This window comes from Xenopus laevis, chromosome 7L (assembly GCF_017654675.1).
Source record: "Xenopus laevis strain J_2021 chromosome 7L, Xenopus_laevis_v10.1, whole genome shotgun sequence".
Taxonomy (NCBI): Eukaryota; Metazoa; Chordata; class Amphibia; order Anura; family Pipidae; genus Xenopus; species Xenopus laevis.
This window is the reverse complement of record NC_054383.1, coordinates 103,313,451-103,340,873: the sequence shown is the minus strand read 5'-3', so window position 1 is coordinate 103,340,873 and position 27,423 is coordinate 103,313,451. Positions and strand designations below refer to the sequence as shown.

The 27,423-nt window shown below is 38.6% G+C and overlaps 1 protein-coding gene across 2 annotated transcripts in view; it reads left to right on the top strand.

Annotated features, from left to right (window-relative positions):
- gpr153.L (G protein-coupled receptor 153 L homeolog) overlaps positions 1-25,701 on the top strand; it is a 61,512-nt gene extending 35,811 nt beyond the window's left edge. For both annotated transcript variants that reach the window (XM_018226120.2, XM_018226119.2), the window contains 3 exons: positions 17,123-17,312; positions 18,671-18,855; positions 24,806-25,701. In XM_018226120.2, coding sequence (XP_018081609.1) covers positions 17,123-17,312; positions 18,671-18,855; positions 24,806-25,579 — 1,149 coding nt within the window. In that variant the 3' untranslated portion in view covers positions 25,580-25,701. The remainder of the gene's footprint in view (positions 1-17,122; positions 17,313-18,670; positions 18,856-24,805) is intronic.
- Positions 25,702-27,423: the final 1,722 nt, after the last annotated feature.

The following is a 27,423-nucleotide window of genomic DNA, read 5'->3' as shown; positions in this document are numbered from 1 at the left end:
GGGGTGATTGCACCTGGGCCAGTACCCCCTAAGCACCCACCAGATGCTTGTGCCAATGCGAATCTAACATAAAAATTGTGTCCGAAGGGAGGGGTGGGGGGTCAGGGTGCACACTACTAGTTCCATTATTGCTGCTCTGCCCTGTTCTTTTAAGGGTGGTGGCACAAATGGCTACTCAGGGAGATTAGTTGCCCAGCGACAAATCGCCTATTCTTCGGGCGACTTATCTCCCTGAAATGCCTTTCCGCTGGCTAGAATGTGAATCGCCATCAGGATGGTACTCGAATTGTTTAGTTTTTCCGAAGTCACCCGCAGTTGTCTCATGAGGAAACTTCGGGTGACTTTGGAAAGCCGAAGCACTCTGAGTGCCACCCCACTGCCGATTTACATTGTAGCCGGCTGGAAGGCATTTAGGGGAGATTAGTCGCTGGTTCTGATGTTTCTGAACTCTGTGCAGCCTTCACACAGGGCTGGGAGTCAGGGGGCAAGAATACTGTTTATATAAGCACCCGGGCCTACTGCACTGCTCTGAATATATTGCACAACCTTAAAACACATAGGGGGAATGTAATTAAAATCTCAAGTATTATTTAAAATGGCATTTTTGTAAATGTTTAGTGCTGCTTGCAATGTAAAATCGTTCACTGGCGAATATTACATTGTTTGTTATTTCTGAGAAATGGTATGCATGAACACCTGCTCTAAAGTTTTGTTAAATATTTTGGTGTGACATTTTATTACCTACACTACGCATGTTTGCAAAAGCCATTTGTTCATGAACTGTGTGTGAGGAAGTTGATAATGTAGGAAATTGGTCAAAAGGGCGCAAACAATGAAAATGTTGGTCGCTAACGTTCACAAAGGTCTTTGCAAAGGTTTTTTGTGTTAAGAAAACAAACATAAGCTTCTAGTAAGCTGGGTGGAACTGTTGCTCTACTATGAGCCTTACCCCAACCATATGCTCCGGATGAGACCTAACTTCTAGGGGATGAGCCTTTGCAACGATGTGGAGGCAGGGTGTTGTGCAGCTATAACTCTATGCAAAGCACAATAATTGGGCTCCAGTGGTTCTTGCACAGTAACAGAACTGATTTATTAGAACATGTCCACACAGGAGATTAGCATAATGATACAGAAGGCAACCAAGGTGTAATAGTCAGTCCATACAATGATGACCAATCAGTCTACCCAGAGTTTCTCCTGTTTCCTCTGGGGACACTTCTTATGGGAAACTGGGGGGGGGTCTATCTAAGTCCCTATTGCCCTGTCTCTGGTTCCCTGAATAAGGGTCCCCTTTTGGTACAATCTTTGGGGAATGCATAGTAAATGAGGAACACATTTGTCCATCCCCTACATGTGTGTGTGGCTACGGTAATGGAAATGATCTCATGCTCCAGGCAGAGGGATGAAAAACACCAGTTGAGAAGCACCCAAACCTGGTCGTGCAGCCAGTATAAAGTGTTTGATGACACTAAAACACGCACATATTCTTAGGCATGCACAAATGACATCATATGTACATACAAATACAAAAAGCACCCACATACACAGTGCACCCACATGTACTTACATGTGTATTCATTCACATACATAATGCACACTCAAACAAAACACCCAACATGCACACACTTATACAAAACATACCAACATTCACACACACACATGCAAACTAATACATACACTATATTTTGGCTAATTGGGGTATGTTTAAAAATTTGCTTCTAACACCAAACACAAGAAACCCCCTGACATTGGTCTTGTGTCTAAAAACATTGGGGTATTCTCCCATCTGCCTCGTAAGCCTGTGTGCTGTTTTTGGAGAAACTTGTGTGGTATGTAACCCAATGTATTACCGATATGTATATTATGGATTTAATGTGCTACATAAAGTGATTATTTTGCATAGCACTTGTATCTTGACTAGTAATTGAATTTCTAACTTCTGGGCTCTCCTAAATGTATAATAACTCTATCTAGTTAAATCTGAGTGCCCTCCATCAATACTGTTTACTGTTTGCAATCCCCCAGCTGATGCCATTTGTAGCCATATGCAGTTCAAATTATTCATTGAATAAACATTCTAGGAGATGTACCAAGTTAAATATTAATAGCAGGTTAAATCACAGTTAGCCAGAGACTGCTGTGTATCAAACATAAAGAGCTTTTCTGGCCGTGGCTTTGTGCTTCCATCCTGTTGGAAAAAGCTATGTGTTTTCATTTACACAGCTAAATAATGCATCCATTCCAAGTTCCGAGAACTAAATATGGAATTCTGGGGATTCTCGAGGTGCTATCAATCTATGTTTATTGGTAAATGTGCTAGAGATTTGGCATGTTTAGCTTCAGATGCTCTCCAGGTTAAAATACTGTGGCATGCATTTATTCACTAGGATATCCAATGTTACATTAGCTGCATCAGACTGGCTGAATCTGTCACATGCACTTAGTGTCTTCTCTAAGTATTCCCTATACATAAGTCATCTTTTAGCTTTGCCAGCCTGCCATGTCTCCTTGGAAGTGGTGGGAGATTTAGAAATACAAAGTTATGAAAGGTTGAAAGAATTGAATGCAACCAGGACAAAAGGGCAACTCTAGGTTAAGTTGCACAACTGGCTGAGGGTCACTATTTGATTATGGGACCCGTCGGTTAGGTTGCTACTGCAGCCATTCACTACACATCATCCAAACTTTATGGAAAGCGTATGTGTCTGGCTTAAAAGGGGTAAAGTGACAGCTCTACCACTCAGTTGCACAACTAGAAGATACAGAGCCCCACGGTAAACCATATGGACTGTTTCTCTAAATAATATTGCAGTTGCACATCAGTGAGTAAACCTTTGCACCCCATTATAGTCTTGGACCTTCAGGCAGCTCTAGGATTTGTTGCCCCTATACAAAACTATGAGATTGCCTGTTCTGGGCAGGTCAAGGCCCTAGAGGATGCTCTGGTTCTCAGGCTTATCTTAACCTGTTCATAGTACCTATGTACCAAGTTCTGCAACACGGATCAGCCAGTATTTCTGCAATGCAAAGGCTACTTGGATTTCTTCTTTCCCTTATATAAGCCCCTGGGTATGGTGAAAAAAACTGTATACTGAGATTGTATGATATAATCTGGGAACTATAAATACGTTGCTCTTATGTCAAACGCCATGTAGAAAAGCTATCCAAAAGAATGCAGAATATATTATAAAGGGTAACTAAATAAACAATAACTTTATGGTAGAAGATGCACAGTTAGTAGTTTAATCCCTGCATGGAGTCTCAGAGACAAGAGTAAAAGCCTATTCAGCCTCCTCTAACAATTTAGGGGTGTTTCAAGCTTTCATAGTCAGAAGTGAGGTTATTTCTGATATATGAGGTTTGTGGGTTGACCATTTTTGGCTGCCCTAGATATTAAGGAAACTAAAGCTGAATGTCTGATTTCTTTGTTTATGTCTATAATCTTGTTATGAGAGAAACGGGGCATTGACCATATGCTATTGTGTTAAATTGTGTTGAAAAGAATCCCCAAACCACTGGTTTTAAGGGGAAGCCTATATGGTAAAAGGGGTTGGTGTTACCATAAAAGGGAAAACAGGGCCTGTCTGGACCTAACTGAGCATAGCGGATGTGGATATGGTTAGAAAAAATTTCCTCATTTTGTCATTGAGATTTTTGGAAGCTACGATGGCTCATATTTAGTATATGAATTTTGGTGCATTATGGAAGCTGAAACTGCAGACATTTCTCCAATGTTGGTGCTCACGCTGATCAGTATTACAGTAGGTTGACAGTTACATCAGTTCAAAGGTGCATTAAATGCAACAGTGACTTGTAATTCTCATTCTAATTTATTTGGGAATGGAACTGCTTGAATTGTTTTTCCATTTGGGAGGTTCGTTATAATAAATATTAATTGTTCATCTTATGTCAAAACAGTGGTTTCCATTTAAGCCTCTGAAATAAAACAAATGTGCTGATAAGTGAACCTAGCTCCCAATATTTGAGTTTATAAATAGGGGTCACCTTTTCCACCTTTATAAGTTAAGCTCCCCATTGAAGCGACGATTCTTCTTGCCGAACGACCGATTTTAGGGAAGCCCGACCAATCCTTCGAAATTATCGTGCAGTTAGTGGGATTCGAACGATCGTAGATCTTACGATTTTTCAGCCGACATCTGTTGGGAAATTGATCGGCCAGGTCCAAAAATCTTTGTCAGTCCCAGTGCAATGTCTCTATGTTTGCAGGGCCAAGCAGGCAGCTCCCCTTTGTTTTCCTGGCAAATTGGTCTTTTTAGTTGATGGTAAATTCGTACGATCGTACGATCGTTCTGAGAAGATCGTGGTCTCACGATCACGATCTGATCTTTTAAAAATCTCAACATCTATGGCCAGCTTAACTCTCAGGTCTGCTAGATCTTTTCAGTCCCTTTAAGGTCCTTTTCTATCTTTTAGGTTGTGTTTTTTGAATGACCAACAGGTAGATGAGTCGTACGCTGCAGTGGCTCTAAAACACCAATTGTTGTGTACTCTTGTAATCTGTGTCTTATTGCTCACAGTCTTTGGACAATTTCCTTTTAGACAGGCCCGGACTGGCAATCTGTGGGTTCTGGCAAATGCCAAAGGGGCTGCTGTAAGTTGCCATAGACAGTAACTATTTATTGGGCTGGTGGGAGGCTGTTTGGATATCTGTGTACCTGAAATGCCAGGGCCTGTTTTGAATCTCATTCCAGACCTGCTTTCAGATATATATATATTAGAATACTAACAGGTATGGGACCTATTATCCAGAATGTCCAGGACCTGGAGTTGTCATGATAATGGATCTTTCTGTAATTTGGATCTTCAAACCTTAAGTCTACTAGAAAACCATGTAAACATTAATTAAACCCAATAAACTGGTTTTGCTTCCAATAAGGATTAATTATATCTTAGATGGGATCAAGTGCAAACTATTGTTTTATTATTATAGAGAAAAAGGAAATAGCGATGAGCGAATTCAAGAATTTGTGCGACAACTTTTTTTGCCTATGGGTGTTTTTTTCGTGGCACCTTGTTTCTGCTTTGGGGCTACCAATAAAAATTGGGAAGGCAAAATCACATGCAATTTCCACTTAGTATACTGCTAAACATGTGACCTGAACTGTTAGGAGCTTCTATCCACTAGGCTACAACTGCTTTTTCAGGTTGCCAATTTCTTAAAAACATGTTTGTGATTTTGACATTACCTCTGGTCGACTGGTAATGGTATCTACTACTACCCTATGATCGCTGTTTAAGCAAAATTTATCATATATAGTTTATATATAACTACTCGCTTACAAACACAGGAACAACTAATAATAAATCTGACAGCCAACAGATAATATCTGGGTGTTTTGTATCCCACATTAAAAATGAATGAACCATATATTTGTTTGAATAGAGTCTATTTGAATAGAGTCTATGGTAGAAGCACATTCTGTAATTCGTAGCTTTCTGGATAATGGGCTTCCAAATAACAGATCCCATACCTGTATGGTGGGACAAAGATGGAAGCATTGGTTCTTAAGAGAAAGCAACATCATAAAAGAGGTTTGGGAAAGCCCCACAAAAGAAGTATCTTCATAATAGACCAATAGATAAATAAATATATGAAAAGAAAATGTGTTTGAGCTTTAAAGTGTAGCTTTTTAAAGCCTAAAAGAAATATACAATAACATTATAGCATTTTTCTTCAGGGGATTTTTATTTAAGAAAACGGTATCAGTTAGTCCTCTCTTTTTAAGAGATACACTGAACCCTCCGTTAAAGGGAGCAAAGTTTAATACTCTTTATTTTACCCTCCCATGTGATCATTTTATGGCCAGCAAGATCATTTTATTTTATTTTATTAGATCATTTTATTGGTTTTGATTTTCCTTGTTGTACTGTGAAATACTGGTTATTCCCTTTATCTTACAAAGAAGCAATACCACTGATAGCACATGGCAGTTTCACTATTACAATTATGGGATCTATTATCCAGAATGCTCTAGACCTGGAGTTTTCCAGATAAAGCATTTAAACATTGAATAAACCCAATAGGATTGTTTTGCCTCTAATTAGGATGAATTATATCTTAGTTTGGATCAGGTATTATTTTAGAGAAAAAAATTTGAATTATTTGATTAAAATGGAGTCTATGGGAAATGGCCTTCCTGTAATTTCTGTAATTTCTGTAATTTCTTTTTGGATAACGGGTTTCTGGATAATGATCCCATGCCTGTTTTTGAGGAAAACGCAGTGATCATCTGATCATAAGCTGAGCACTGTCATTCAAAGCAAAAGTTACTTTATGATTTTTTGTACTGATAGAAGGTGCTACTAGTAAAAGGATTTGTACTACGAATACAATCATGTTAATGATATTGTATTCAAAATAACTTTAAGCAGAGCTTGAGAAACATCTGGCACATAGGTGTCAATTTTCTATCTTCTCACTAAAGCCAAGTATTTGTGACTGATCCCCAACGTTCTCTCCTCAGCTCAGTTCATATCACTACTCATTCTCTTGATGTCTGTTTTACTGTCAAGAGTCCTGCCATTGTTGTGTTGTCCTGCTCTTTAGCTCCTAACACTTCTATTCATGATGTGTTGGGCTTCTCTCAATCGTCGCTCCATCTTTTTTGTTGTTGCCTAGGTGTCTGCTCTGTGTTTCATGGTGAGAACTTCACACTGGTTGAGTACTCTTCTCTTCAAGCCTAGCGGTAGGTGATTTTACGTAACTACTAAATGCTAATATTTTCCATTGCACTTGGTTTGGCCATTTTCCCCCTAAGCATTTCTCAAGATCACTATCATTCATTCAAAACATTCAAAACACTCATGTGCTACCTTACTTCTTAATTATATGTCTTGGTTCCGGTGTCAGTATAATCTGATCTTATGTTTTAAACAGAAATGTATAACTGGTTATCTATAATGACTCCAGTATCTCTTAGCCACATGCTCCTAAGACTAATGAGTCCTCTTGGCGACCCACAAATATCTCTTGATAATGTTCCATTTCTCATGAGCTTTGTTCATTAAATAAAGCTATTGAGTACTGTGCTAAAACCCTTTAAGCCCACGGCCGTGACATAATTCAGGGAAATGGGATTGCGTAGTGGAATGCTTGTGAAAAATCATTACTTTATTGCTTTATCCAGAGATGAAGGATTTGGGAAAAGCTCTGAGTCTTTAGGATACTTTGCAGTGAGCCATTTAGCATGTAAATGACTTGAGAGAAATATTTTTTTTTACATTTTTGGCTAACTAACTATATTAGAAACATTTTTTATTTTGCACAGCCTATCTATTTACACAGTTTTTATTTTCACACTGAACTGTTCCTTTAAGGGCTTATAAAAGTATGTTCACAAATCTGCTTGTCCATCTACTTTGATACTTAAGATGCATGGTGGAGCTCACCCAAGTGCAAGGAATTCTATATAATCCACCTGTCTTGCATATTAACATCGTGACACTAATGTCCCCATCAATGCCAATGCAACTTGTTCAACATTTCCAACGTGGGTGCAAATTTCAGGCTCAAGTACAGGCCAGGATTTACCAGCTAGTCGCACCAAGGCCAAGTCCCCGTTGGACACTCCTGCTCGCTCATTTCTGCTCTCATGTTTATTTTCATATGAGCACTCCTCGGGTTTTGGAACTTAGAGCGCAGGAGATTTAAGCAGCAAAATCTCCTGTGTCCCCAATCCTACGGTCTTTGTAAAAAAAAATGTAGAAGCGTCTTGACGGCATGTCGCTCCTTAATTTGTGCTGCCCTAGGCCTGGGCTTTTGTGGCTTTTCCACTAATCCAGGTCTGTGCAAGTAACACCAGTATAAATTCTGCAGTTTCCACTATTACGCTGGAAATCTTGGAGAAAAACATGTTTAACTGTGTGCCAGTAAAACAGGGTAAAGTTAAACTGAGATGATTGTTTTGCACAGGTTTAGTTGAGCTCATTAGACTTTGCTCCCAATGTATTAAAATATAGCTATTTTCTGCATGCTACCATATACTTATAAATTACCTTGTACAATTTTTTTATAATACATCTTTTTTTTTATTGTTAAACGTGTCCTCCTGTTCATATGTCAGTGCCTCGCCCAGTTCATTTTTTTTTATATTGGCTGAGACCTGCGTGTCTGAGACCTGAGTTTGTTTTGTTGTCTTCTTCATTAACTTGGGTTAACTGTTAAAGTTGATGGAAGTATAACGTTCATATTAGCTCACAATTCAATGGCCGTATGTTAGAAACCCCACGTCTGCTAAAGCATCACAACTGGAAGGTGCATTTACCTGTAGGCAATAGTAAAATTCACATTGGCTGCAAGCTGTAGTTTGGGAGACACAAGTGAAAGGGTTGCAGCCTTATACAGTAGCGTGTTGTTACCCTTTAGTAATTCAGCGACTATTTTCCTGTCTTTACTTCACTGATATCCCATTTAGAATAAATGATGCGTGCCTAGGGAATTCCAGTCATACCTGAGTGTTGCACTGAGGAAGCATTTGTGTTGAAATTAGACATGAAGTGAAATTAGGAAACAAGGTGCATGATCATGGTGTAAATTCACCTAAATAAAGTGCCACCGAAAACATTCAGCCAACTCAATATGTCAACCAGCTGCTATGACCCTCCCTAAATGTCACATATATTTTATGTATATACTGTGCTGCTGCCTGACTTATTAATAAAACAATTATTTATCACAGTACAGGTATGAGACCTATTATCCAGAATGCTCTGGACCTGGGGCTTTCCAGATAAAAGTTCTTTCTGTAATTTGGATCTCTATATTTTAGGTCTGCTAAAAATCATTTAAACATTAAATGATCCCATTAGAATTGTTTTGCCACCAGTAAGGAAAACAACAATTTCTATATCTATGTCTATATATTTATATCTTAGTTGGCTTCAAGTACAACATATGGTATTGTTATTACAGAGAAAAAGGAAGTATGTTATACAATGTGTAATTATTTGTTTAAAATAGAGTCTATGGGAGATGACCTTTCCATAATTCTGAGCTTTCTGGATAATGGATCCTATACCTGGACCACTTTGTTCTTGTAGAGGGCAGTTGCAACAGGACTGTTCTTGGCAGGTGGAAGTTTGGAAATGTTGCTTCCCTTGTCCTGTACATTAATGGAGCATAACAAGAATGCATGGTGCTTGCTCACTGTCATGCAGTTTTTGTAGGTATATTTGGGGAGGCAATGGGTGTGTTTAATTTTATTTAAAGCATGACAGCCATCCTTATTTTTTAATAAAAAAGCTCACTGTAAAAGACTTACACTCATTAGCATTGCTGACAGCTTGGGTTAGCTTCTTCATTTTAAGACTAAGCACAAACAACAGCTGCTGTACTGTTTTCTGTGACTTCTATACCATGTCATGGCACATTTCTGAGCTGAGCCGCATGCCCTGGGACAGGGATTAAGCACCATGCTGGAATGTCTTGTTAATGAGGGAGACTATACATCCAAGTGACCCAAGTCCATGGAATTGCAGACCCGTTGGCTGGCAGTTGTAGCCAATAACAGCTGGTATTATTCCCTTACCATAACTGAATATAATATATATAATTAATATATGTGTGTGTCTATAGATGCACTGGGGTTCATTTGAACTTTATGGACTTTTTTCAACCCAAGGTGACTGTAATTATGGATATATAATCTGTAGTAAAGTATACAAGCTGATTTAGTGGTGGAGATTAAAATTCATTTTTTTTACTACTTTTTTCTACTTTGGCATACCTCCCAACTGTCTCCACCTGCAGTTCCGGATTGTTACTGAAATTTCCCGACTTTCTCTTTGATCTCCTGCACTGAACAGCCATAAAAAGATACAAAGTTTCTAACTTAATTGGCTTTTGGCAGAGAGCCCAGAATTGTAGCAGGTGCACTTAGATACTTTTGCAACAATTTAAAGAGATACTGACGCCAGAAATGTTACATCTATCATAGTACTGGCTTTGTTTGCTACTTATAATTTTGCCATAAAGTATTTGCTCTTTTAGTAAAGTATAAGATGACTCCCCATGCTCGTCTATAAGGGGGCGGCCATATTTGTGCAGAAGAAGTCCGTTAGCATTAGAAACTTTAGAGATGGGACAGTCAGGTTGGCAAAACAGTCAGGTTTAGGAACATCAACTAAAAATTATTTACAAAAACAAACCTCTCAGGAAAAAACGATCAACATGACCTATAGGTGACTTATAGGGGCAAATTTACTATGGGTCGAATATCAAGGGTTAATTGACCCTCGATATTCGACCATTGGAGTTAAATATTCGAAGTCGAAGGATTTACCGCAATTTGTTCAAACGAATCGAACGATTCAAAGGATTTTAATCCATCGATCGAACGATTTTCCTTCAATCACAAATTGCTAGGAAAGTCTATGGGGACTTTCCCCATAGGCTAACATTGGTGCTCGGTAGGTTTTAGGTGGCGAAGTAGGTGGTCGAAGTTTTTTTTAAAGAGACAGTACTTCGACTATCGAATGGTCGAATAGTCGAACGATTTTTACGAAGTAGCCAAAAAAATACTTCTAATCCTTCACTCGAGCTAAGTAAATGTGCCCCTTAATGAACATTTTTAGCATCAGTATCACTTTAAGATAAGCAAATTAACAGTTGTATGCAGGTCTCTTGGGCTTACTGTAAATTGCATCTTAAAGGGCAATGCACCTTCATTAGCAAAACTGTAATACCACATAAAAACCACAGAAATGTGCCATAACCTGCCAAATTTTGTAAAAAGAACTATTAATTCGGGTGTGTGGCCACAAAAATTGGTGTGGCCAAAAATGTTATCCCTCTTTCTATTTACAAAATGTTGGTAGGTAGTATGCTTTGGGAAGCAACAAACTGCAATTTAGGGGTAAGAAAGGATTTTATTCATTGCGAGGATAAATTCAACTGGCTTGCGGGGGGTGTGGGGGTAAAAAACTACTTGTAGATTGTTTTTAGAAAGTTTGAAATCTTGATGGTCTTTTCCTCAGCTGAATTTACTTTGTCACAACTACTCAGCATTTGACTTTATTCCCAGCTAACAAGGGATTACGGGAGAATACTTTTTATCGTATTTTCCTGTTAAAGTTCAGATTAGCTTTAGCCTGTTATCCTACGTGCCATTTTTTTTTATGTACCATCTGAAAGGAAAGCTCTGGGATGCTAATCTCCCTCTGATTCTCTGATTAAATCTATTGTACTACACAGTCTGCCTTTAATTCTCTCCAGCTGGTTTATTTGGATAATGAGTTGATCAGATCTCTTGTCATTTCTAAGCATTTGGGCTTTCACATTACAGATTGGATATTAAAGTGATAATATTTACCAAATGAATGTCCCTTAAGCTTCACAGCTCTTCCCTGCAGCATTGTCAGCTCCAGAAGCTTTCATGTGAATCTGCGCTGTCTGTTCTGCTGGGAACAACAGCAATTGTTCAGTCTTGCTTCACTTGCCTTATTGATTGGCTCCCTCTTACATTTTCTTCATCAAAGCAGGCCACACATTTCTGCTTCAGGAGGGAATTAAAAGAACATTTGACGTTTGATCTCAGTCGTTTTGCTATAGAAAATGTTGTTATATTATTCTTTAATGATGATATACAGTATTACAGTTTACATTATTTATATTATATTATATTATTATATTGAATTATGTAATACTTCATTATTCTACACCATGCAGAAAGTGACATGCAGAAAAAACAGCAAATAGTTTCTGGCTGGATGTTATTTTTAGCTTGCATGAATACTATAAGCTGATGCACTCATTAATACGGGTATAAGACCTGTCATCCAGAATACTTGGGACCTGGGGTTTTCTGAATAAGGGATCTCCATTATCCACTAGAAAACATTTGAACATTAAATAAACCCAATAGGCTGGTTTTGCCTCCAATAAGGATTTATTATATCTTAATTGGGATCAAGTACAAGGTTCTGTTTATTATTACCTGTAAGGGTCAGGCCACACTGGGCGTTTTGGGGAGATTTGGTCGCCTGGCGTCTAATCGCCTCGTCTTTGCGCCGACCAATTTCCCCAAACGCCTTCCCTGACTCTGCCCCGGCTAAAATGAAAAAACACCGGCGCTAATCACATGCGCCAATTCGTTTTCCGAAGTCGTCCGAAGTCGCCTCATTTAAAGGGGTTGTTAACATTTCGATGAACTTTTAGTATGATATAAAGCGGGCTACTCTGAGGCAATTTGCAATGTCTTCATTTTTTATCTTGCGTTTTTGTTCAGCAGGTCCCCAGTTTCATTTAAGCAGCTATCTGGTTGCTAGGATCCAATTTTACATGCAACCAGGCAGTGGTTTGGAAGAGAGACAGGAATATGAATAGAGGAGGGCCTAACTAGAGAGATAAGTTATAAATAGTAACAATAACATTAAAAGTGTAGCCTTACAGAGTATTTGTTTTTTAAAATCGGGTCAGTGGCCCCATTTAAAAGCTGGGAAGAGTCAGAAAAGGAAGGCAAATAATTAAAAAACTATTAAAATAAATAATAACCATAACGAATACCATTCTAAGAAGAAGTCAAGCATTTCAGAAAATAGATCCCATATATATATATATATATATATATATATATATATATATATATATATATATATATATATATATATATATATATGAAGTAATAGGGCATATACACATACAAATACAGATGCAGCAGCTAGTGCCATAGAGTTCACACTTGAGGCATGACAGCATAGTTAGAAGTGGACTAAATATAAGCTCCAAGTTTCTCTTTACATATAATTGTAGAGTAATTGACCATATCCTCTATTATGTACTGTATATAGTCTCCCCTACACTTGCTTTGCTTTCCTGAGACACAGAACAACCTGGAGGCCAGTCATGATCCAATGGTCTAAGGACTGGATTACTACTCTGCGTTATTGCTGCTGATTTCCTATCCTATACTCTGGCCAACTAATCCCAGCATAATTGTATATTGTACATATTGAAAATGTCTCAAGTTATAAACAAAATAGTTTCTTCTTCTTTCTCCCCAACTGACCACTCAGAGATGGTGACCCTAGTTCATCAGCCCTACCTTAAAATCATGTTAAGCTTAATACAGGCCTTTATTACTAATATATGTGTAATTATTGTGCCAAATTATACAATTTATACATAAAGGTATTTAAAAAAAAAATCAGTCCTACCCTTACTGATGTTTATGGACCCTGGGGCTGCTAAATGCACCAGTATATATATAGCAGTAAAATACTTTTGAAATGAGCTTGGCTCACAATACCAAGGTTAGCACCGAGTGTCACCTTCCTCGTCTCTGCATTTTAAATAAAAACCTGATTCTCTTCAAACCCTTAAATCTGTATATCAGCTGTAGATTTTATGCTCTTGAAAAAATTATCTGAACAAAAGGTCATCCTTCCCGTGGAATAATACAGAGAAAAAAGTACCTTTGTACAGATTCAGCCAAGATTTCCGTTACTTAAAGGCAGAAAGTGCGTCGGATGTACTGCCAGAATATGTGATGAGCAGAGAATTTCATTCCAAACTTTGTGGAGGGGGGCGGATTCCGTGTCACAAGATCAAGGAATGTGTCCACAATTCAATGCTTAAAAAACTGATTTTGCTGAATCATTTATTTTGCCTAGAGCTTGTACTTTAACTCCTACAGTCTGGTTCTTATACTGTATGTCTGTAACTAAGTGCTTAAAATGTAATTTTGATTACAGTACATTTTACTGATGCCAAAACCTTTGCATCATTGATAGCCTTTGCTATGTTATGTCCAATGCAACTTTTATATTATATATATATATATATATATATATATATATATATATATATATATATATATATATATATATAGTCATATGGTACACCGGCACTCACCCTCACTGGATCAAATCCCGGGTGCTCCTCAAAAGGAAATAGATAAATGTAGTCAGGAGCACTCACGGGTATAGTGATTAAGAAGTATCTTTTTATTAGAGTATTACAAACTCTCCCACATCAACGCGTTTCGGTTCTTTCGGCATCCTGACGACGGTTCAGAGAGAACCGAAACGCGTTGATGTGGGAGAGTTTGTAATACTCTAATAAAAAGATACTTCTTAATCACTATACCCGTGAGTGCTCCTGACTACATTTATACATTTATTTATATATATATATATATATATATATATATATATATATATATTTATACTGTTAAGTACAGTGTTCGCACTCTTACCGGACCACATTATGGCCTTTCTCAAGGAGAAAAGAAAAGGAGAAAAGCCCTTATGTGGGCCGAAACGTTGGATATGCATAATTAAATAAACATGTTTTGATTCACTATACATGGAGTGCGGGTCCTTCTGAAAATACTATATATAGTACATATATGGGCTTGTCATTTAATTTTCAATACACCCTTTGAACATTTCACAAGATATCTCTGTGTTGCTGGTCATTTTTTACTATATTTATATACTGTATATATGTGTGTGTGTGTGTGGACATGCCATCAAGAAATGCTTTGATTTTTATATCATTCCCCTATTATTTACATGAATCTCACCAGAAACTTAGCTACCCTGGTTGCTGTGCCTTTAGGGCAATGAAACACAGGCTGAATGTGCAATTTCCAGCATGGCAGGTGGCAAAATGTTTGGAATTTCACCAATTCTTGATATTTGAAGGTAATTGCCTTGATTAAGTGCCCCACAGAGGCACGAAACGCGTGAGGCTTTTTGTACGATGTAATTTTTACATAAATATTTTTAAGCTGCAAGATTTTTGACTGAGGTCTGGTTTTGTGCCAGCCCATTTTGTCTAATTGTGAATTATGGATTTCTCCTCTAGCAGAAGGTCTGGGGCATCTGCACCTGGACCTAACGTTCCGTGTTGTGAGTCTACATATACAATAATAGCCTTACCCACAAGTGCACCCACAGGGTCCGTTGAAGTCAAGGAGCGATGATTCCCAGCTTCCTCATCTGCCTTTTTGAAAATAATTTTCAGTTATATGTTCCCAACAGGATGGCAGGATGGTTGGTTGAATCTAACCCCCACCATGTTATACATGTGCCCAAGCAACTCATTTATAGATCCACTAACCAACCAGTTTTTAAAGGTGTAGGCCAATGAATGCTAAATGCTTGTTGCTTTCTAGAGTTGCTTGGGTTTCTAGACCTAGGCTAGAGCCAAGGTTGCACTTGTTGCTTTAATACTCCCAGTATAGTGACTAAATGTGATGAGAAAGTGAGTCCACAATACCAAGGTTGGACAGTTTAGCTTCCCTCACTAAATGTACACAATCGGGGCTCATTTATAAACACTGGGCAAATCTGCACATGGGCAGTAATCCATAGCAACTGATCTGGCTTTTTGTAGTCAGCTACAGGCTGAGCAATGAAAAAAAATTTGTTTGCCATGGGTTACTGCCTGGGGGCACATTTGCCCAGTGTTTATAAATGAGCCCCTGGAGTGCACTGAAAGGCATGATAGTCATGCTTGTTGCTGGATAAAACGCAATGTAAAAGGTCTTGTTATGTGTTCATTTTGGAGAACACAAAGCTAAATAATAATGGAATACTAAATAGAATAAACTGTCTCAGATGTTAATAAACACAAAGCATGATAAAAATATACAGAAATGGAAAGATTATTCACCATTGTCAATAATAATTTCCCCTGACTCTTCCAAAAAAACATGGAAGGTTCTGCTGTTTAAGGAAACTGGAAGCCAGCATTTCCAACCACAGAGACCAAACAAAAATATAAACAAGCTTCCTCCTTCCACTGCTCCTCTCCCTGTCCCCCCTCCCGTGCCTTGTTGTTATCATTATAATTGTTAATTGCTTTATTTATGTAAACCTAGAAAACTGCTGGTGACTGGTGAGAGTGATGAGAACAGGCATCATTGCTTCTTGCTAAAATGACTTTCATTCACTTCCATATGTTCATTTATGTCCCAGAGCTGCTTGGACACAGGGTGTTGGTAATGCAGGTATACGTCTAATTGTATGTTATTGCTGAATGCTGAACACTTAGATTTCAAATCCCTGTGTTTATTTTTCCAGTTGCACCCAATAAAATCGATGGCTGTGTATGGCTACCCTATGTACTCTGGGTTCAAGGGTATCAGAGCAAGCAAATATTTTGAATAAAAGGTATAGGAGATGATAATGAGTATATCCCTTTCACAAATGAGCCTTAATCCCTCTTGATAATATGGTGGTAAGAGGGGAAAATGAGTAAAATAGTGTCATTATCAAACACAATGTCCTTTAGATTAACCCGAGGGACAAAACTTTCTGCTTACAGTGAATCTGACACTAAAAGCAAAATATTCTTCTAAGTAGTAAAACAAGTTGATTTTGGTGATTTTACTGCCTTTGTCTATTCATAAAATTTCAGCTTAACAGAAATGTCTGATTCTTGTACACCTTTGATGCAACTTTGAATTAAGCCGTTATTTCTCACTTCTCCATAAGAACATCTGCGCTGGCTTTAATCAAAATATCACATCACCAGTTTTGTTCTGCCAAAATCTAGATATTTCCTTTAGAATGGGATAGAACTTCTTTTAGGCAAAATGGCAGGATAAATAGCTGATATTCTACTGCCCAATAGTAATGGCCATTTTGGAAATGCAATTACAGCTGAAAGCTGTCTGTCTCTTTTCTGTTTTCTAGTTCTGACCATTAATACAATGTAGAGGCCGTGCATACTAGACTGTCCTCTATTAAAGACAGGACACATTATGCTGCCATCTGCTGTCTAAAAGCATTAATGTGTTTTTGCTGTATTTTACTATTAAGGTGTGACATAGAGGAGCAGGGGCGCACTAATCCAAAGGACTTTGAAATACAATAATGTTTAAAAACTGTCCCTTGTAATATTACTGTAGGCTAGAAAACACATTACACATTATATACCCCATTACTCTACTATGTGAACGGCATTGAGTGTTTTTTTATAGAAAGTGTGGGGGCGTGGGGTGGGAAGGATACATCTGCTTGATATCAATATTTGTTTCTTCATTGCCCTTAGAAGGTATCATATCTACAGTTTTTGGAGATATCAGCTGATTTTAGGAAATGTATGCACATTCTGAAAATGACCAAGTCTTGTGTTTTCGCCAACATACAGGTGGTGAGCTTTGCCAGTCTGAAGTTGGACAAATCCTACGAGTGGATGGTCCTGTGTGTTCTGTGGTGCTCTGTTGTCCAGGCCATGCTCCTGCCTATGTTCCTCTGGGCCTGTGATCGCTACCGAGCTGATGTGAAAGCCGTCTGGGACAAGTGTATTGCCATCATGTCTAATGATGACGGGGATGAAGGTGAGTGATTCTCAGTGTTATTGCTGATTCTGTTTGGTGTAATGTTGGACTATCTCATGCCGTCTGAATTGTATGGCGTCTGCCTGCCCTGGCTCACTCAACTCATATCTGGCCATAAGCGGAACAGCTCATTAATGCCTAGCTTCTAATAAAGATGGATATATGCTCATAACCAGGGCTGCATTTAGGTGTGCCCCCTTCTCCCATAATGGTGCATGCCCAGAACTCTTTTCTGTCCAGTGCATGCCCAGACTGCACATCTGTCCTTTGCATGCACCAATGGCTGTAAAAACAAGTACCAGGCTCAACCCTGCTGTCGGTTTTAGCATGCAGGTTGGGGGATTTTGTTTTTTTAATTTCCCCTCCCTAAAGCTGCTGCCCTGGGTGTGGGCTCAAGGGTAACTATGGTAGATATGTCTCTGCTTATAGTCTGAACATTGTCAGTACAAATATCTATAGAGGGGAGGAACCGGATGCTGGTGGTGAATCTAGTGATACAAAATGTCTGCAAGCTTAACATTTAAAATTGGGTTATGCATTTTCAACCATGCAATAGATAATGCAAAGAATTCACAGTAAAAATAACATGTTTTCATCACCACCACATAGGGTTGCCACCTGTCCTATATTTTACCAGCCTGGCCGGTAAAAATTATGGTTGATCCCAAATTCTTTTTAATAGGGAAAAAAGATAAATATATAGGAACACCATTTTTTTCTGGAAAAGGTGGCAACCCGACCACCACATACCCCATAGGCATATGTCCAGAGCTCCCAAAAATCACAAAAATTCTGGATAGTAACCTTTCCTATCCTTGTTTAATCATGCCCAGCCACACCCCATATACATCTCAAAATCCATTTCTCAGCAAGGACAAACTCACAAAGTCTGCATTTCAAGGCTGCCCTGGGAAAGGGGAAATCTAAAAGGCTTAGATATCAACAGCAGCCCACGTAAAAGAAAACTGCTGAAAATTGTGAAAGGTATGCTTATGTGATGGGTCTATAGCAGTGATCCCCCAACAAGTGCCTTGGGAGCCCCTTGGATGTTGCTCCCAGTGGCCTCAAAACAGCTGCTTATTTTTAAAACCAGGTGTCCTTCCAAGAAGAGCCTCCTATAGGCTAGCAGTTCACCTTGAGGGTATCAAAGAGCCAATCAGAGCCCTTATTTGACACCAAATAACTTTTTTCAAGCTCGTGTTGCTCCCCAACCCTTTACATTTGAATGTGGCTCACAAGTAAAAAAGATTGGGTACGACTGGTCTAGAGTTACAGGCAGTAGCCTCAGAAAGGTGACGTTTGCTTTATTTTTGTGTGTGCTAAACTCCAGTCATTGTTTATTGCTTCCCTTAATCCAGAGCACAGCATGGATGGTGGAATTCATTCAGATCTCATCTATGAAAGACCATACGATTACAATTATGGAGGAGATATCTTGGCCATGGAGCGCATTTCTAAGTATGATCTGTCTGCGTTAGAAAGAGGAATCCCACAGATTTATCCCATGAAGGAATTACAAGATGATAAAATGCACTATCTTCAGGTAACATGATTGGCGTTCTTCAACAGATTTATACTGGAGAGTGACTTTTAAATGTTAATCACTTGTATAATCAAAAGGATTCTGCACTCCCCTCTAAAATGTTTTAAGGAAATGTCCAGCTGATACTGATCAACAATATCCAGAATCATAGGACAGCTGATGTCACTGGTGGAGGGAGTTGCAGTTTCACCACAGTTTGAACGCAGCAACAAAACACCATTGTTAAAATAAATCACCTTAGCATTCAGTGATCTTCACAAGAGAATATATTGCCCAAATGTAAGCAGAGACCCATTAACTTGTGCCTTTATACTATCACAGAATGTGCTACCGTGTTAGGGGTGTACTTACAAGTACAAAGTGTAGCTGCAAAATACAAAATAAAATAACAAGTCTCTTAGTTCTGAATGCATATTTCACTTTCTCCATGAGTACATGCTCCTTTAACAGATATTGTATTGGAATCTTATACTGTAATTATCAATTATTGTTATTATTGGAATTTTATATCAGCAGTGAAATACCCTTCATGCCAAACCATTTCATCTAAATGATTTGTGTTGCCAATTCTTCAGGCACAAATCTGCTGTGTCATAGCATCAGGTTCCCCTGCATTCTCCTTTCAATCCTTTTTTAAGTTCAGTTGGTTTCAGATAATTCACCAGAAATAAAGACTTTTTTAAATGACTTTCTATTTTTTTATTTCTGACAGTTTTTCTAATATTGAAGTGTAAATTTTCATTTTTCACCTTCTTGTGTCTTTCTGAAACAGCTCTGGGAGGGGGGGTCGCCGACCCTGTAAACTGTTCTAAATTGATACATTTAGTTGATACATTTGTTATCTTTGTCCCTGCTGAGCAGAATCTCTGGGTTTCATTACAGACAGCTGTTAGAATTGATACAATAGTTGCTAATACTCTGGAGATGCTGCTGAGAAATGTATCGACTGAATGTTGCAAAATTGTAAAAGTTCAGCACCAGCACCAGAATTACTGAGCTGCCAGACTCAAACACCAGAGACAGGAACATTAAGCTTTAAACTTAAACTTTAAAAATGAAAAAGCAATTGAAAAAAGTATTTTTCTAGGAAACAATCTGAAAACAACTCAACTGAAAAAAAAGTGTTTGCATGATGAACAACCCAATTTGGAAGAGGAGAAAGGAGGACTGCAGTGGTGCCAAGGGAGTGGAGATACTTCACTGCAAAATAGTTTTTTGGGAACCTCCATTATGAAATTGTGGGTCATATGAATATCAATAATATTGTGCAAAACAGTATGTGTATGATGCCCCCTGGCCCATATCCATGTACTATAGATATCAGTTAGAACATTTTATCTGCTGTTGCACATGTTGGATAGTTCATGGTGCATTGGCAAATAGGGAGGTTAAGAGCAGTTGGTGCTCTTCTTTATTTCCTGCTGTACCGTGTGTTACACTTTATCCATTCCCCATACATGGGCTTTCCAGATCCTCATCCTTGTAGAGTGGATCTGGTTGGCTGTCTTCAGCCAGTGGTAGTATTGGGCAGACTCGAGAGCTTCCATGGAAAGTAGTAATGCTAATTTCTAGTCCCCACTTGTCAAAACATTAAAAAAATGTATCCCAGATTTTTTTTCAGACTTACAGATGACACAGTGCTGTGTATATTTCCAAGGGAAAGCTGATCTGGGAAAACAAACAGCATTTATAATATATAAAATCAAAGAGTAATTTGCTGTGTGTGCAGCAATAACAATCTCATCCTAGACAATGTATTAGAGTGACTGGGGGATTGGCAGCTGTGCTCTCAATCTCAGCAAGGCACCCCCGCTCCAGGTGTAGGAAATGAAGTCAATTAACAAGAGAGCTGAGAGAAAAGCAAACGAAGAGGCAGAACTTGCTGCTAGGTGCTCTTTATTGCACATAACATGTTTCAGGCCCAGAGACCTTTATCAACACTTGATAAAGGGCTCTGGGCCCGAAACATGTTGTGTGCAATAAAGAGCACCTAGCAGCAAGTTCTGCCTCTTCGTTTGCTTTTCTCTCAGCTCTCTTGTTAATTGATAACAATCTCATCCTAAACTGATTTGCTGTGAAATTGAATAAAAACAGCTTTGGGGTTTGTTTTAGGAAAAAACATATAAGCTTCATTTAGACCACAGCACAAAAGTTCAATGGATAGCCAACACACGTCATTCCAACCAACTACATCCTTATTGGCTCGGAAGCTCTGGGGCTGCTCATGAGATACAATAGTTTATTAAATTTCCCATGTGCCGCTTCAGAGTGCTCCTGAACTGCATGTGCGCAAATGAAGAGAAGAGGACACGGGCTGCACACACTTTATTTTACAGTGCTGCACCTTGGACTCCAGCTTCCCTCTGAAGATCAGTATAGGACCATGGTTTAAAGCCTAAAACTCAATAAGTCACTGTAGCTCATTTACTAGCATGAAGCAGTTTAGCTCGTGGACCCACCTGCACGTGGCTGAAAAAATATAAATAACCAATTGGTTGCTATAGATGGCAGTTTTTGAAGTGTTGGTAAATGAGCCATCAGTGTCCCTTGTCTACTGAAACAGTTGCAGATTTGCAGTAACCCCTGGCAACTAAAATGCTTTATTTCATCAACGTATCATTTCTATACAGCATAATGGTGATCAGCCTCTTTCCGAGGTGAAGATTAGGAATAGGGCAGGTAAGATGAGTAGTCTTGGTATCTTCATCCAACCATGCCTTGTACACAATAGATTCAATAGTTGATAAATGTGAATTAAATGTGAATGTTTTGTGATACAAGTGTAATTTCAGGGTCCAAATGACCCTAGCAACCATGCATTGAATTAGAGACTGGAATATGAATAGGAGAGGCCTAAATAGAAAGACGAGTAATTAAAGTAGCAATAACAATACATTTAAGATGGAAAGAGTCAGAAGAAGAATGCAAATAATTCAAAGACTATGAAAAAGAATTATATTAAGGCTAGTTGAAAAGTTGCTTAGAATTAGCCATTCTATAACATACTGAAATTTAACTTAAAGGTGAATCACCCCTTCTGTGTAGTTACGGTGCAACCATTCAAGTTGAAATAGGGCAGTAGGGACCATATTTACTAAGAGAAGCAGAAGAGTACAAAGGTTTTTTGCCATAGAACTATTGAATGATAAAACAGCCTATTTATCACCAATAATTAATAGATAATGTATGAGTAGATACAAAGCATTTTCACTGTGTTACTGGACCTTTAAGCCTGGAAGTGGTATCATTGCTGTATCAGGTTTCCTTTCCATTTGACACTTGGCTAAATATGTTTCTCTCTGCTGATACTCCTTTGAATGTCTCATTATTTTGTTCTGTTTTTGTGTGGATTTTTTTTTTTAGTTTACATGATTATAATGCTGGGCAAGTGAAGAATCTCAACACAGAGGGGATAAACATTTCACACGTAATAACTTTTACATTTTCCAAAAAAAAAAAAAAGCACCAATGTTTCCCTGGTTGGTGGAAAGTCAGTCTTTATTATTTTTTTTTTCCGTTGCCTTTTCTTTCCAAAATGATATATTTTCTGGATTATTTGCTTGCACTTTTGCTGCTCGCTTTTCTTACAGAGAACCAATCTCTCGTACTGTCGATCTCTAGTAATTTGGTCTTGTGCTTTCTGAATTTCAGATTGGTCTGTTTCCCTCAACATGATGCCTAATGAATTTAAAACGGGGGCAGCTTCAAGTGCAACCAAAGGTCAAACCTATTCATCTCTATTGTATAACCCCAGCCCTTCCCTTATACCGCAAGAGCTTACGTGGAGAGAACTGCAACTTTTCTCTAGCGCTGGAATTAATAACTGCATTTTTCTTTGTTTATTTTTTTTTTTAGGTTTTTCTGTTTCTCTGATGTGTGAGTGCCATGGAGACGTGCGATGCACTGGAACCTTAGAGGTTGCATGGCTTTATGGCACTCGGATGCTTCAACTCATTTAGTTACAGTGTGCTTATTTTTCTTTTAAAGGCTGCATGTGCATTGTGTGCTAGTATTTCTTTTCTTGATATATCTCACATCTGGCTTGTGTTGCATCGGAATAATAAAATATAAGTTGCCATATGGCATCAATTACATCTGACATGCCAACTAGAGTTTATTTAAAGAAGGATATTTCATGGAAAATGACCTAGGGTTTCATGGTGATATCTCGTTTTGTCTTGCTAAGCTCAATATTTAAGATTCTGATATTTGGTCTAGGGACTAATTGTTATGTCTACAAAGGAGAGTTACCACCCAAAGCACATCAGGGACCAAAAGGAAAAAATGCCCCCAGATTTCTCCATCAAGCTTCTCTTGCCTACGCCTATATAGTCTCACCTTGCTTGCTTGGTACAGTCATTGTGTTCATGCACTTAATTCTTACCAGGCTTCTTCTCTACATTCCATACTCCCCTGCAGTTCTGCATGCTATTTCATGACTGCAAGATTATCACCAAGACTTCCCACCAATAGAATCTGGAGGCACACATACTATAGAGAACTGAGGTTGAACTGTACTTTGGTCATGGAACACACACACTGGACTACATATACTAAAAATGTGGTGCCAATAATATGCAGTTATTTAGCAGTGTAAAAACAATGGTTATTATTACATATAAAGTTGGTTGAACGATACAACCATTCCAAGTTGGTAGATTTCAGGGTAGACGGAGGAGGGATTATTTCACTTTTTAAGTAATATATATATCTATCTTTTTGTGTCACAGATTTTTCATATCTGACACTATAATCTATTAGTTCTATATTACAAATAAACAGTTCTTTACTATCTACTAATATAAGGCCCCATTCTATTTCATTAGAAACACTTGTCTCTAGTGTTAATAAAAAAGAAACACTTGTCTTTGTATTTGTTTGCAGATTTCAACAGAGACATTTTAGAATGAATCTTTTGTCCTAGGAAATCTTCTAGAATTTCCATAAGATAATAGATTTACCCCCATATTTAATAAAAGGCACCAAGTTTCAGTAACCGATAGCAACCAATGACATATTTGCCTTTAAACCGGTGACCAGCAAATGCTACCTGCTGATTGGTTACTATGCGTTACTGCTCCTGGGCAAACTTAGTGCCTTTTATTACATAATGCCCATCAGTTTCAATTAAGCCCATTTTGTAAAAAAGGATGGGCTCTAGACAATAGAGGGCTTAGCAAACAAAAACAAAAACAGGTTAAAATGAAAAAAGTGGTATCAGTGATGCTAGGATCCCTAGTAACATTTCGGTTGAACATACAGTGGAGCATCTGGAAACTTGTTCATCCCTTGTTTTAATTATTGTCAAACTTTTTCAATTCAAGTGCTTAAAGGTCCAACCTCTAGCCACAGCCTTGAAAGTCTAACCTTTGTTCAGGAACTCCTTAGCTAATGAAATAAGATTAAGGAACATAACCGTGCAAATATCTCCAACAGCAAATACATATCCACCACAAATCTCACCACTGCTGGGCTTTCAGGTGTATCAAGGAAAGCAAATGACCTTTCTAATTCTCACCATAAATGGCCTTCAGGCTGATCCCAACCCTAAACCACTGCTCTAAGCCACCCCCAGGGGAACCACTGCCATATTTGATAAGTTTCCATTGATTTTCAACAAGACCTATAGGACTTTTGTCACCTATGTCAGTGTATTTGCTTTGATTTGACTTTATCTGATGACCAAATTGCTACCCAGATCTCAGTATATTTTTTCCACACCAAGCCATGATGTACTTTCAAGACGTTTGCTTTCATTATTGAGAATGGGATATTTGTTCTTAGAAACACGTATGGCTGGATTCTTCAAACACATATGCCATGTGTTTTTAGTTTGTGCCTTTACGGGAATCTGAACACTCCCATTCCAATAAATATCTTATAATCAAGCATGTAGTTCTCTGTTTAGAACAGCAATTGGCGCATCTTGATGGTTTGTTTTGTTTTTTAGGTTCCTCCGACTAGACGTTATTCTCACGATGAAACAGAGATCTGGACTACCAGACAGATCCCAGCCTTTCCTCATGGGTGGGGCTCAGCAGAGGACGTGGCTGCAATTTCATTCTTTACACTTCCTCGGCGAGAAAGAAGAAGCAGCCTTGTATCATATCACGAGGATCCAAACATGCTGTATCGGAAGTGCCGGAAATCTTCAGAAAGCCTCATTTCCTTGAAACAGTTTACATTGGAAGAACTTTACAAAGGGGATTACAAGTGCTTTAGTCGGGAAGAGGTAGTCAGTTTCATTGATGAAACGCCTCTCCCAAGTCCTAGGAAAAGTCCGATCAGATCTTCCTCCATCTCCATTATCCCGGATGCCCTGCAGCATCAAGCAATGACTCACTTTGCATTGACAGACTTTGAGCGGGAGCCACAGGCCCTGCGACGTTTCTCAACCCACGAGAAAAGTTGCACACTCAATGTTCCTGGTCATCGGAGGTCTCACAATGACCACAAACGATTTTACACAGAGGGGCACCGAAGACATCGGAACAGCCAAAAACGGGTTCAGAAGAGAGAGTCTCAGAAACTGAGCGGAACAACTGTAGAGAACAGCTGTGCCGACTCTTCCAGCCAGGAGACGGGTTTGAGCAAAGAGTGGGACGGGCAGGAACATCTTACCAAAATGGAAAGCAAAGGAAGCGCCAACAGTTTTCTAAGTTCCCCTTCTGCTTCCTCCGGGTACATAACGTTTCACTCTGACTCTATCGGATCTACATCTTAAGGGACTTAAGATGTTCTTAGATTCACTGTATCTCCGTTTTTTAAAGGAAAAGTAACACCAAAAAATGAAAGTGTTTTAAAGTAATGAAAATATTATGTATTGTTTCCCTGCACTGGTAATGTGTTTATTTCAGAAACTGTACTATAGTTTATATAAACAAGGTGCTGTGTAGCTATTGTGGCAGCCATTTAAGCACAGGAAACATAAAAGATAGTGCAGCAAATTTCTGCGTTTCGCCACTGGCGAATAAATTCGCAAACCTGCCATGAAAATTCGCCAGCGCCAAAAAAACTTTTGCACGTCCAAAAAGGCACACACTTCAAAACCGTCCCGCATCAACATTATTCGGATGTCCATTGACTTGTCAACTCCGGCGTACGCAATTTACAAAATTCGTGTTTCTTAAAGGGATCCTGTCATTCTGTCATACTCCAGCAGAATTCTGCACTGAAATCCATCTCTCAAAAGAGCAAACAGATTTTTTTTATATTCAGTTTTGAAATCTGACATGGGGCTAGACATTTTGTCAATTTCCCAGCTGCCCCTGGTCATGTGACTTGTGCTGCACTTTAGGAGAGAATTGCTTTCTGGCAGGCTGCTTTTTTTCCTACTCAATGTAATTGAATGTGTCTCAGTGAGACATGGGTTTTTACTATTGAGTGTTAGATCTACCAGGCAGCTGTTATCTTGTGTTAGGGAGCTGCTATCTGGATACCTTCCCATTGTTCTTGTGTTTGGCTGCTGGGGGGGAAAGGGAGGGGGGTGATATCACTCCAACTTGGAATACAGCAGTAAAGAGTGATTAAAGTTTATAAGAGCACAAGTCACATGACTTGGGGCAGCTGGGAAATTGACAATATGTCTAGCCCCTTGTCAGATTTCAAAATTGAATATAAAAAAATCTGTTTGCTCTTTTGAGAAATGGATTTCAGTGCAGAATTCTGCTGGAGCAGCACTATTAACTGATTCATTTTGAAAAAAAAAAATTTCCCATGACAGTATCCCTTTAAATTTTCGCTGCTTCGTGAATTTCGCAGGAAATTCACACATTTTTCATCAAAGCAAAATGGGACAAATTAGCCCATCACTAATAATAGATAACAGATAAGTTCTGAAGAATCCCATTGTATACAAGAGGTCTTATCTGTAATCTGCTTTGTAACCTGTGCCCTTTCTCCTTTTTCCCTATCTTAAATGGCTGCCCATGGCTAAACAAAAGCTAGTGTATATAAACTATAATAGTCTTTCTGAAGCAAACACACCAGTTTTATTAGTGCAAGCAACAGTACATCATATTTCCATTACTTTAGAACACTTTCATTTGTTGGTGTTACTGCTCCTGTAATTCTCGGCACTGGATTAAGCACCAAAGAAGAAAACTGGCAATGTAACTTGTTAAAGGAACAACTCTGAGTTGGCTGTTTCATTGGACAAAAATACCCAGGACATTCTCAGCATGGCTGTATTTGTCATAGAAATGTATTTACAGCAGGAGATACTCTGCTTTCTATACATATTTACTAAGATATTTTTAAGGTATTCCTCACTTTGTACCTAGCAGCAAAATCAGTATCTTCAAACATGTCGTCAGTAAATAAAATAGATGCATGCATTTGTCTTCACAGCTTGTGGTGGCATATTTGATATACACTCTACTGCAGGGATTTTGTTTTCCTCACCCGGGGCAATACAGCTGTTGCTAAACTACAGTTCCCAGCATCCCCCGAGAGCTAGGTGTTTTGGTTCAGCAACATGCAGTTGACAATGTACGATTTAAATTCAGGGTTAAACTCTGGTGGGACTTCTGGCAATGCAGGAAGACTGAGGTCCCTATCCAAAGGGGA